The 13,025-nt window shown below is 37.3% G+C and overlaps 1 protein-coding gene across 3 annotated transcripts in view; it reads left to right on the top strand.

The window, feature by feature from the left end:
- The window catches only part of ADAM22 (ADAM metallopeptidase domain 22), a 267,600-nt gene that overhangs the window by 223,551 nt on the left and 31,024 nt on the right, over positions 1-13,025 (top strand). For all 3 annotated transcript variants that reach the window (XM_006834320.1, XM_006834319.1, XM_006834318.1), the window contains exons 21-25: positions 1,470-1,575; positions 4,045-4,164; positions 7,615-7,783; positions 9,099-9,213; positions 11,808-11,898. In XM_006834320.1, coding sequence (XP_006834383.1) covers positions 1,470-1,575; positions 4,045-4,164; positions 7,615-7,783; positions 9,099-9,213; positions 11,808-11,898 — 601 coding nt within the window. The remainder of the gene's footprint in view (positions 1-1,469; positions 1,576-4,044; positions 4,165-7,614; positions 7,784-9,098; positions 9,214-11,807; positions 11,899-13,025) is intronic.

The following is a 13,025-nucleotide window of genomic DNA, read 5'->3' as shown; positions in this document are numbered from 1 at the left end:
AGAGAAGAGCAAGCCTGGATTTCAGCTTCACTTGAAGTTGTTCAGCTGAGAGGCCTTAAGCAAAACCAGTACGACCATATGGGATGGACACGTGCCCTGGCTCAGGCATCCTTGACTTAGAACTAGAACCATTTTAGGTAGAGTTGCTTTTTCCTTTTTAGATAACTTTCCTACTTACAGGTAACCTTCAGTTGAGGTAGTGCTGCCAAAAAGAAATTTTAATGTAACTCTTCAAAATTTGTCGTATTTTCAGAAATATGAAAAGTTGTATCTACAGATTCATATTTAAATATTGTATAGTATATTTTTTTCTTGAACTATTATTGGCCTTTATGAAAACAGTTTCTATTCTGCAGTCTCTCAGAAGACAGTTTGTACAGGAAAGCAAGTTGTAAAAATAATGAGTTCTAAAAATATCCTTAGTTATCATAAATAGTAGCTGTAACCCTTTTGGGAGGGAAAGTGTATACTTTCTTTTGAGCAATCAGAGGGAAACATGATTGAGGAAAACTTTAATCCTGCAGGTTTATACTCTGAACAGAGACATACTTTTTTGTTTCTTCTATTGAGCAAAAACAGTAGCTGACAGCTAGAAGTAGGACAAGAAACTACCAAGACACATACACATTTTAAATGCGCACCACAGTCTGATTCGTGTGAAACAGTACTATAAATCAGTCGACTAACAATAACTAACCCTGGCTTTAGAAAAAAAAGAAAAACCTGACAAAGATGCTGTCATACCATAGAATGCTATTTGATGCAGAACTTCAGCATGAATTCCAGCTTTTCTAAAAGTAGAATGATATGAAATGTTTTGATAGCTGGTAAAAAATAGTAAGCAAAGTAGAAATTGTATCACTATTTCTACCTATCCTTAATTATAATTTGTAACTATTTTAATAATATTGTCCTAATGACTGATAACGAGTCCTGGTGTGGTGTTGTGGGCTAATGCGCTGGGCTGCAAAGTTGGTTTGAACCACAAGGTTGGTGGTTCAAGCTCACTATCTTGGAAACCCTAAACAGAGTTGCTATGGGTCGGAACCAACTTGATGGCACTTAAAAACAACAACAACGATTAATAAAAGCTACTAAGTGAAAAATTCATACCTTATATATGGCGCTGAGATGAAAGAATGAACATTTGTTCTAGGAACCATTTTGTAGCATCTTCCTGTAATTGTTAACCAAAGGATAAGAAGTACTATTCTTGTAACTTATAGTCTGAATCCTGCCAGAAATCTAGATATATTTGTTTCCCAAATCTCAAATGAGCAGTCTTGAAAAATGTATCTGTGTCATGAAAGTCTGATATAGGAAAGCTCTTTTGTGCTAGAGATAGAATATTTGGAATTGATAACACTAATAGTGGTGAAAAGTCCTTAGGTTGCAATTTTCTATTCTAAACAATTTAAGCAGCTTGTAATTCACCTCCCTCACTGATAAAATGCTTTCTTCTGTTTTAGAAGTGACAGCATCAGACACATACTGCTACGAGAAACTGAATATTGAAGGGACGGAGAAGGGGAATTGTGGCAGAGACAAAGACACGTGGATACAGTGTAATAAACGGTGAGGTGAACGAGTCAGTTTAGGGTTCATCACTCAGTCAATTACAGGCACCATTGTTTGAGTGACCAGGACTTTGCGGGTTTTCACATCCCACAAACATGCTCTTGCCTACTCACCTTATCTGTTCCCAGTATTAGCCAGCATTACTTATGCAGAAGGCACTGAAATCTTGACGGTTACCCTGACCTGTCTTCTAAGGGCAAAATCACCCTTACAGTTGTCTCAGGACTTTCCCACCCAACAAATACCTATCAGCAGGTCAAAAGCAGTAAAAATGATAGCCACTAGATTATGGACTTGGTGCTGTTAGATTGAATTAACTGTCTTGGCTTTCCTAAGCCATCCTGTCTTTCAGTTTAGAATCCTCAGTGACCTGTGTCCGCACCCTCCGTTCAGCACATTGTCTAGTTGAGACGTCATGCACACTCTCCCCTTATGTCTCCCACTTACCTTTAATATGCATCCCTGTGTTTGCATTCTGATTGCCATTACCCCACCTGAGACCTCCATTAACTTGTGAACTGCTACAAAAGCCCCGTGATGGAGCTCTGTACCACCATTCTCTAGCACACTGCCATCCGCATAATTCTCTGTCTTTCTGGCTATGTCAATTTTTATCTAAAATGTCACCAGTTTTACTTAGCTAATGTATAATCAGAACAGTGTGTGTGTGTGTGTGAAGTGCTGTTGAGTTGGTTCAGACCCATAGCGACCCTGTCTGAATAGGGTTTCCGAGGAGCAGCTGGTGAGCTTTAACCTTGCAGTTCAAATGGTTTTTCAGTCTGGCGCATTAACCCACTTTGCCACACTAGGATTCAGAACAGTATCCTTCATTAATTGAATACAAACTTTATGCTCAGCATTGAATCATACTTTACATAAGCTATGCCATTTAATCTTACCAATTTATGGATTAGGAAACTGAGGCGCACAGTTAACTAACTTGCCCAAAGCCATTTAGCTAAGATGTACCAGAAGCAGAGTTAGACTCCAGGTAGTCTGATTTTACTCTCTTTTACTGCTTTTCTGAATGTCTTGCTATCCTATTTAATAAATAAAATGGAACCTCAGGTTGGCATGGAATCTTTTCTATAATTTGTCCCAAAGGTACATTTTTTGGTTTTTGCTTCTCAAGTCCTGATACGGCACTATGGATTAATGCGCTGGTCTGCAAATTCAGGTCTGATCTGCATGGTCAGCGGTTCGGGCTCATCATCTGCTCCTTGGAAACGTTTACAGGGTCACTGTGGATCTGAACCAACTCGATGGCACTTAATAGCAATGTTCCAAATTCTAGAAAACTTTATCATTCCTAACATGTGCGTTATACTGTTGTACCGTATGTCTACATTTTTGCTATTATTTCCTACACAAGTACCCTTTTACCCATACCATCACCAGTCAAAATTGTATATTCTTTAAAACTCAGCTTGGACAACATTGTCTCTATAAATCCATTCCTGATTTACTGTAAAAATAGATCACCTCCCTTTTCTCCTCTAACCTCTTGTAGCCTTTATATCACTCTGTGGCCCTTGCTCCAACTCTGTGTTTTATAGTTATGTATATATGTGATTCATCTTCTTATGTAGAGTCTGTAATTTCCCCGAGGATAAGGATCATGTCTGATTTTCCTTATATACTCTAAAGTACTACATAAACGAAACTCAAAAAATCTTAAATAAGTAACTTTTGAGAAAGCACTTTTTCTTACGACAGATACAGTAAAATGATATCTTTTAAGGGTGAATTGATACAAATTTTTTTCTATCCTGATGATATGTACAGATGTCTATGATATAGGAAAATCTTGTGGATTAAAACTTTTTCTCATTCTTTAATAAAGTCTGATAATAATAAAGTCTTGCTGGTCTGCTAGTTAGTTATCATAAGAAACTTATTAAACATGCTTATCATTATCTATATTAATTAAAATGTGTTGGACATAAAGAATATGTAAGATAGTAGTTAACACAATTGAAAATATTTTGTAAGTGAAAGTAGAATTGTATGCTATAGTAGAGGGAATAGTGGACTATACTGAGGAAGGGATGGTGAACTTCTGTGGTTAGGGATATATAAAATACACACAGCACAGAATCTCTCCTGTAATTCTAGACTAAACAGAAAATCTGAATTCACCAAGAATACACATACAGTGATGTGTTATGTAAAAACAGGTTCTAATATAAAAGAATTTAATGGACAATTTCCTTAGTTAATCATTTGAGTTAATAAACAGTCATTGAAACTGTTGGAAGCAATTGGGATCTTGATGCACCGTCAGAGTTTCAGCGGAAACACTTTTTGAAGCAGGAGACAGAGTAATTTGGACTTATCTTATTTTGTGTAGCATACGAAGAACTATAGTTGATGAAAACACAAATGCTGAATTGAGATACGATTATTGTAACTATAAATGATTTGCTGTGTCTTTGTGGATATATAACTGGTACTCTTTTAAAACAGGGATGTGCTTTGTGGTTACCTTTTATGTACTAATGTTGGTAATATCCCAAGACTTGGAGAACTTGATGGTGAAATCACATCGACTTTAGTAGTGCAGCAGGGAAGAACATTAAACTGCAGGTAACTATCTAACCATTCTATAAACAGTTGTCATCTTACTTCCTAGATAAACAGTTTAAAACGACTTGTGTTTTCAGTTCACATGCATATTAGCCAGTTGAAATACAAGATAGAATATAATTCATAGATGTAATGAAGTAAATCCTGATAAAAAAGAGATGAAGAGAAAAGAGGAATTAGTTGAAAGTGAAAGCAGTATTTCATTTTGCTGTACATTGTTGTTGTTATGTGCCGTGGAGTCGGTTCCGACTCATAGTGACCCTGTACAGGGTTTCCGAAGCTGTAAATCTTTACAGGAGCAGAAAGCCTCATCTTTCTCCCGTGGAACAGCTGGTAGTTTCGAACTGCTGACCTTGAAGTTCACAGCCTGATTCGTAACCACTATGCTACTCTAAGTTGGCATCAACTTAATGGCACCTAAAAATAACAACAGAGTTTTATTTAGCTCGTGAGGAAAATCTTTCAGGATCTAATTTGCATTTCATTATTATTAAGAAAAACGAGTGGGGACTTTTGCATCAAAAAGTGGATTAAATGTTGTTGTTTAAGTCCAGTTGACTCGGTTCTGACTCATAACGACCTTGTGTAAGGTTTCTGAGGATGTAAATCTTTGCAGGAGCAGAAAGCCTCATCTTTCTTATTCATGGCTGGTGAGCTCAAGCTGCTGATTGTGTGGTTCAGAATCCAGTACTTATCCTATAGAGCCACCATACTCCCCAGATTATATATATGCATCTATTTTTGCTCCCTGTGGCAGTCTCACTAAAATGACACTAAATGGATCTATTTTTATAATGCATAAATCAATAGGCGACAGAGGAAGAGAGAGGAGACCACAGCAACAAAATTTAGAATGTGGGAAGCAAATGTATTTGTGGTAAATGACACACAAATCCCAGTTATAAGAAAACTGTATCCTAAGTGGATAATGATGACAACTGAGAACCAGCCCAATATATGTTGTCAGTTCCTGCAGACTCAGAAGTCAGCAGCAGCATCTGCTTCTGGAAGAGGGAATAAGGAAATTGGCGATAGGGAGCATTGAAATAAAGAATATAGGTAAAAATTTATTAAAGAAGGAATTAAACCCACATTACTTTCTGATTCAGTAAAACTTGAGATTGCCTTCTCTTTCATGGAACACTGAAGTTTTATAAACTGCAGAGGATAAAACACAAAAATTTCAAACTCGAGGACAACAGGCAATATTGGTATCATAGTTTATATGGAAGTGATCCAGTTTCATTGTTATTCACAGTCAGAAACCCCTAGCATTTCCAATCATGTTTAGGTCCCCCATACCAAGTATGAGCAGAGTATAAAAGATGATCAGACATGAGGAAAGTCTCAAATGTGGAAAAAAAAAGAGGCAAATGCAACCAACCAGAAAAAACTTAATATTTACAAGAGACTTATTTCTGTCGTAAAACAAGAATAGTGTGCTATTTTAGCAATGGGGCACATTCAAGAAGAAAAATGTGCTGCTGGAAATTAGAACTATGACAGCAGAAATAAAACTCATCAGCTAAAGTTGCCTCTCAGAAAGTAGAGCATAAAGACAAAGAGAGGGAATATAGAAAAAAGTTCCGTAAATTATAATTGAAATAATAAAGAAGAGAGAAGACAGAGGAGAGGAAATTGTCCTGTCCAGAAACGAAGAACTTGAGTTTTCAAATTAACAGTCTCACCCAAGTTTTGGGCACAGTGGATTAAAATAGAGGTATATGGAAACATATCAATATCAATTTCTGACTATCAGGACAAAATAAAAGTATTCCAAAGCTTCTAGAAAGAAGGGGGTAAACCCAAAGGATCAGAAATTAGAAGGGCTTAGTATCTACCCAAAAGAAACAAGGAGAAGATGATTTCTAAACTGGAATTCTGTATTCAGGCAAATTATCAAGCATGTGTTGTTGTTGTTGTTGTTGTTGTTGTCAAGTGCCATGGAGTTGGTTCTTACTCATAGTGACACTATACAGGGTTTCTGAGGAGCAGCTGGTATGTTTGAACCACTGACCTTGTGGTTAACAGCCTAGTGCTTATCCTATAGTGCCACACCAGGACTCTAATCAAGTGTTAAGGTAGAAAAATAGACAGTTTTAGATATGCAAATTTCTCACAAATTTGCTTCCAGACACCCTTTTCTGGATGCTACTGGAAGAGGTGCTGCACCAATATGAAGGAATAAACCAAGAAATAGAAAGTTAGGAAGTATAGGATGTATGATGCCCACCATGGAAGAGAAACAAAACAGTCCTCAAATTGATGGTGAGGGGACATCCATGATTTTACAGCTCCACACCAGGCACATTAAACAGCCAGTCCAGATTGGAGCAGCTCTGGAGGTTCCAGGAGAGATGTCTCCAAGATGGTGAACTAATATTCAGACAATGTGAAGTGGTGACTTTGACAAGTGGCAGAAAGTTTGGATTCATTTTGAATTAGTAATTTTGTAGAAAAGTAATCAAAGAAACAAAAAAAAAGAAAAAAACAAAAACAAAAAACAGTTAATATGAGGGAAACCCAAAAATTGTACAGGAAAAAGAAGGGAGTCCTGATGTGGCATTGTTGGTTAATGCACTGGACTGCAAAGTCAGTTTAAACCGCAAGGCTGGCGGTTCAAGCTCACCAGCTGTTCCTCAGAAACCCTGTACACGGTTACTATGGGTCAGAACTGAATCCACGGCACTTAACAACAACAACAATCATGACATACTGTGCTGTTCAACTGTATGGTGGTGGTTATGTGCTGTGGAGTCAGTTCAAACTCATAGCAATCCTGCATAGGGTTCCCAAGGCTATAAATCTTTATGGGAACAGAAAGTCTCATCTTTCTCCTGCAGAACAGCTGGTATTTTTGAATTGGTGACCTTGAGGTTCATAGCCCAACTTGTAACCACTATGCTGCCGATCTCCTTGTTCAACTGCATAGCAATTGTTATTGATTAAAATTATGATAAAATAGTGTATGGGGTAGGAGGAAGGAGGAAGAGGTAACACGTCAGATTTTATAGAGAGAAATCAATTGATAATGCCTGAAATAGAAGGGGAAAAAAATATCAAGGAATAGCGTAGTGGTTACGAATCAGGCTGCGAACCTCAGGGTCAGCAGTTCAAAACTACCAGCAGTTCCGCGGGAGAAAGATGAGGCGTTCTGCTCCCGTAAAGATTTACAGCCTCGGAAACCCTGTACAAGGTCGCTATGAGTCAGAACCGACTCCACAGCACATAACAACAACAACAACAAGCAATATAAACCCATTATTTAAAGATATGTTTGTTTATAAATGACAAAAGAATTAACAAAAGTATCTCTGCTATTTTAGTTTTTATTAGACAGAAAATGAAGGAAGTGCTATTGTCCGGTTTTTTTTTGTTTTTAAACATATTCTCCAGGTAAATATAGATGAATGTAATCCCATTTTCCTTTTGCTCCTAATTTTTTTGTAGTGGTGGTCATGTTAAGCTTGAAGAAGATGTTGATCTTGGCTATGTGGAAGATGGAACACCTTGTGGTCCCAAAATGATGTGCTTAGAACACAGGTGTCTTCCTGTGGCTTCCTTCAACTTTAGTACTTGCTTAAGCAGTAAAGAAGGCACTATTTGTTCAGGAAAAGGAGTAAGTATCCAGTATGTGGCTGTGGGACAGTATTTGTTTCTTTTATGTCACAGAAATAGGTATGACTTTAAACTGCGTATTTTCCTAATTATGGCAAAGAAGTTCAGTCAGAAGACAGAAACCATGCAGTGAAAACCTGCCTCAGGAAATACAGCTTTGATTTTGTATATAGCTTAACTCTTTTTTACTTATCACTTCATCTTGAATTTTAAAATCTAGGTGTAGATTTGTTTATTGGATGAATAAATTTGGTATCATTCCTTATATGAAACTTCCCCCTTTTACTTTATTTATGTCAGTTCACTGTTCCCATGACTCTGAGGTAACTCTGTGGCTTGGGTTGAGGTATCAAGACAAAATAGCTTTGTAAAGCTTCTTCTCAGACTAGTATAAAGCATTAGTCTTGTCTCTTCTTTATTAGACTTCTCTTGATCTTATTTAACTTCCTGAAAGATTAGTAACATTTTGGAAGAAAGATTTTCTTTCTGTGGAAGACAGCAACCTTTGTATTGGATAACTGACAGATAATTATGCTTCTACTTCCTTGTTTTCTTCTCCTTCTTATAAAATGTATCTTAAAGCCAAAATAAGACCCATGCCATTGGTACTTTTTTTTTTGAAACCTATTCTTGATCATGTGTTTCTTACCCTTAACCCTGATTCTTTTTATTTTATTTTATTGTGAATTATATGTTAGTTTACATGGGAGAACATTAGCTTTACATTCATCCTATCGTATATTGTTAACATTGCTGTAGTTACAATCCCCTCCTTGCATTATCAACCAACCAAATGGTACACCCCACAAGCCTGTCCCCTGGTTGTCAGCACACAGCCCCTCTCCCTCTCTGGGTCTAGAGTTCCCAACCACTCCATATCTCTACGTCATCATCTCGGCCTCCATCTATGGCATCACTGTTTCTCTGGGTAGGATCCCACAGCCATTGATACTTTTATAGGTAAAGATGAATTCCTGTTCAAAATCATTGTTGTGGTTATGTTTGTGGGTCAGATAAATACTACCATGATCTAAAGAGAGAGGTTTTTTCGGTGTCATCCTCCTCTATCAGATGACTGTACAGCAAAAAAAAAAAAAAAGAAAGTCATTGCTCCTTTTAGGTCAATTCATTGGTGTCTAGAGAACGTCTCTTTAGATAGATAGTTGAGTAAGAAATGGAAGTATTAGTATTATAAAGAAAATATCACTAATTCTTTTAGTATCAATTTCTGAGTCTATAATAATTAGAAATTCATGTTAATTTTTTCATTCTTCTGTACTAGAGAGTTGATGATTTGATTAATGTTTGGATTTTAGGTTTGCAGTAATGAGCTGAAGTGTGTGTGTAACAGACACTGGATTGGTGCAGACTGCAACACTTACTTCCCACATAATGATGATGCAAAGACCGGTATAACTCTGTCTGGCAACGGTAGGTATTTAATTTGTTGTCGATATGTAGTCATCATACATGAGGAAGAAAAAAATTGTCCTTTAGACATTTTCATGTGAACTATTTTTATTATAAATAAAATGGAAATTAAATCCACATAATACTGAATTGTAATGTCGTGTTGTTAAGTGCTGTCTAGTTGGTTCTGACTCATCGGGAACCTGTATAGGGTTTACAAGGAATGACTGGTGAGTTTGAACTTCTGACCTTGTAGTTCAAACTGACCTTGCAGTCCAGTTCCATACTGGGACTCCAAATTATAATGTATAACTGGGGTAAACCTTGTGAAATTTGTTATTTTCATTAACTTGTAAAAGATATATAGTGGTCTATATATGTCATTCTTCTGATTATTATCCATATACAGTCTTAGTTCTGTAACCTGAACTCTAGGTAATTCTGGAAGTAATAACCTTGACTGAGGTGCCTGAAAGGGGTTTAAGGACATGGATAAGAAACAGCAAATGCAGTTTCAAAAATGTAGAGCAACCTAAATGGAAGAGTAGAAGAAATTCAATATATGTAAATATTTGAAAGAATTCTGTCTTGGAAGTAAAAGTACCCTTTTAAACTATGTTATTATTATGTTATTGAGTATTCTTTTACATTAAATAATGCTCAAATCATAAAGACCACTCATTTCTTAACGATAAATAAAAGAGGAGTGTACATATTCTAGTCAACCAGACAGCCTAAAAATCTCAACCAATATGACTTTAATAAAGAAAGTCACAGAATGATTAAGGTTTTGGAGTTCCTGTCCTTAGAAATGGTTGTGTGGAGCTGACTCTAACAGTTAATGCAGACACTTCAATCCATGAACTTAACTGCTTTGTTAATAGTTATACTACTATATTGAAATAATGAAGTGTGGTGTTGCAGGATAAGCAGTGAACTGCTAACTACAAGTTCAGTGGTTCAAACCCACCAGAAGCTCCTTGGAAACCCTATACAGGGTTGCTGTGATTTAGAACCAGCTCTACTGTACTTAACAACAACAACAAGCATTCAGTTTATCTACACTGTTAACTCCCTGGAAGAAAAGGAAGGTAGAGCAGATGCAAAAGGTGTGGGAGTGTGGAAATCCTGGTGACTCAGCGGATCCAGTGGCATCTGCATACACCCATCCCTTGGTGGACTTGGAGGAATAGGCCACTCTGCTCAGATGCCCTAGCCCTGCCATCCAACCTATTAAAGGACTCCCAGGCAAAGAAACTGCTACTTCTGTCACATGGAATTGGAACTGGCTACAGTCACCCAGGAGTCCTCACAGTGGTGCTGTGAGTTAATACACCAAACTACAAAGCTGTTTGAACTGCAAGGTCGACAGTTCAAGCTCACCAGCTGCTCCTTGGAAACCCTATACAGGGTCACTATGGGTTGAAACTGACTCAATGGCACTTCACAACAACAACAACAGTCACCCAGGATACTGATTTTTGATAACTAGAAAGATGCCTTGGGTATGGAACAGACAAGGAGAGAGTTGAGTTGCTCTGGGTTAAAGCCGTGCAGTTAAATGCATGATACAAATTGTTCTAGTAAAACAGGCTTCATGGGATCAGAGCCAGGTCTCAGATCTTATTTCACTTGGGCACTCGTTTTGATCTTGTTGACCTTTGCTCAACTAGGACACTTTTACTGCCATGAGTCTCTTAAGGACTGTACCTCAGCCTGCCTGACAGTGATTGCTGGCACAACCCTGCCATTGACTAGTCCAGAATTTCAGTCCTGCTCTGGGTCTTTGCTGCAGCCTCACCTTCCTGCCTAGTCACCAAACTCCAGCTCATCAGACTTAATCTGTGTCTTTGTTTTGCCTTCTTTACATCACAGGGAGTCCTGGTGTGTGGTGCTTTAGGGTAAACACTCAACCACAAGGTCAGTGGTTCAAACTCACCAGCCGCTCCTCAGAAACCCTATAGAGGGTCGCCATGAGTTGGGACTGACTCAGTGGTGCTTACCAACAACACCAGGACACCACAGCATTATTGCCAAGACTAGAAACTGAACCCAGTGTTTTATCATCTATACTACCTGAGTGTTGATAGTATAAATCTGTAAGCATGTTTTCTCCCTTAAGGAGCTTATATTTACTTTGGGAGAGAAGGTTTCTCTTTCTCTCACTCTCTCACACAAACTCAGAAACAACACAGGACCATACATTAATTATCAAAATGGAATTATATAAACAAGTAATAGCTCTAGAACTTCTAAGGAAGGAGCCAGGGTCGCAAGAAACATGGATTTCTAAAATTTCCTCTCTCAAAAGGTGCTCTACAAACAGAATGATATCGGACCACATTTTTCTTATCTTTACTCTTCCTTCTTTTAGTTCAGTGACCTCATTAGAAAGTACATGGAAAATAAATGGTATAAAAATGCACTAAGGTAAGAATTTTAGGAGGAACTGAGATAAAATAAATTTGGAAGGAACTGACTTTTTAATTAAAAAAAAAAAATGCCACTCTTTTTTCTTTTGTTAATGTGGTGATTTCAGATCTGGACAATAAAGTTCCTTGTATCAGAATTTCAGTTACATACACTGACCTTCATCGTTTCCTTTCTTCCTCCAGGTGTTGCTGGTACCAATATCATAATAGGTATAATTGCTGGCACCGTTTTAGTGCTGGCCCTCATATTAGGAATAACTGCATGGGGTTATAAGTAAGTGAAATTTCTCTATATTGCTACTGTCAAAACACACTTAAACATGCTTTGGTTGAATGAAAACACTGGAAAGCTTTATATCATTGCATAAATATATTTGCCAAGAAAATCATCCTGGCTCAAGACTTAGTCGATGATTATTCTTGACATGGTTAAAAGTAATAATAATTTATCATATTTTAGAAGGTACCAGCTGCTTTGTGGGAGAAAACTGAGCTTGTCTGCTCCCGCAAAGACCCATAGTCTCAGAAACCCTAAGGAGCAATTCTACCCTATCTCATAGGGTTGCTGTGAGTCAGAATCAACTTATTAGCCGTAGGCTTGGCGTGGTTTTACCTTCTGTTCTAAAAGTAATGAATATGGTTTTAAAATAATTCAAGTGAATTAATTTCATCTAAATCTTGTGTTATACAAAGGCTTCTTCCATTTTTACTTTTGTGACACAACATCTCTTGACTAATACTCATCTTCAGAAATACAAACAATGTAGTCATTTAGAGAGCTTAAGGAGCTCTTGTAGCGTAGTGGTTATGAATCGGGCTGTGAGCCGCAAGGTCAGCAGTTTGAAACTACCAGCTGTTCCGCTGGAGAAAGATGAGGCTTTCTGCTCCCGTAAAGATTTACAGCCTCAGAAACCCTGTGCAGGGTTGCTAGGACTCGGAACCGACTCCATGGTACATAACAACAACAACAACCACATAGTCATTTAGTTCTTTAATGACATCACAATGATAATAAGAACAGCAGCAACAGATTCTGTTGGTAACGGCTTACTATGGCTGTGCAGTATGCTAAAAACAAAACCTCTATTTCACAACCAATATGAAGGAAGCTCTATTAGTTAAACATACAGCTGTTTTTGTGTGGAAAATATACTGTTCATTGGTTTAGTTAGTTGATTAAAATTGAAATTCAACTTAAAATTACAAAACCTAAAAATCTTATTCTTCCTTACTTCCAGATTTCAATTTATAATATTTTAGGGTTGTATTGTAAATTACAAAAATATTTAAGTCAGTCTTAGGGAACTTTGAGTAACATTTTATCACCTTAAAAATTTTCTGAGTAAGCACTGTCTGATTTCAGTATAACTTGAATTATAAAATTTTATGTCTGAAAAGGTA

Source organism: Chrysochloris asiatica, unplaced genomic scaffold (genome assembly GCF_000296735.1).
Source record: "Chrysochloris asiatica unplaced genomic scaffold, ChrAsi1.0 scaffold00010, whole genome shotgun sequence".
In the NCBI taxonomy this organism is placed as follows: Eukaryota; Metazoa; Chordata; class Mammalia; order Afrosoricida; family Chrysochloridae; genus Chrysochloris; species Chrysochloris asiatica.
This window is presented reverse-complemented; position numbering and strand designations above follow the sequence as displayed.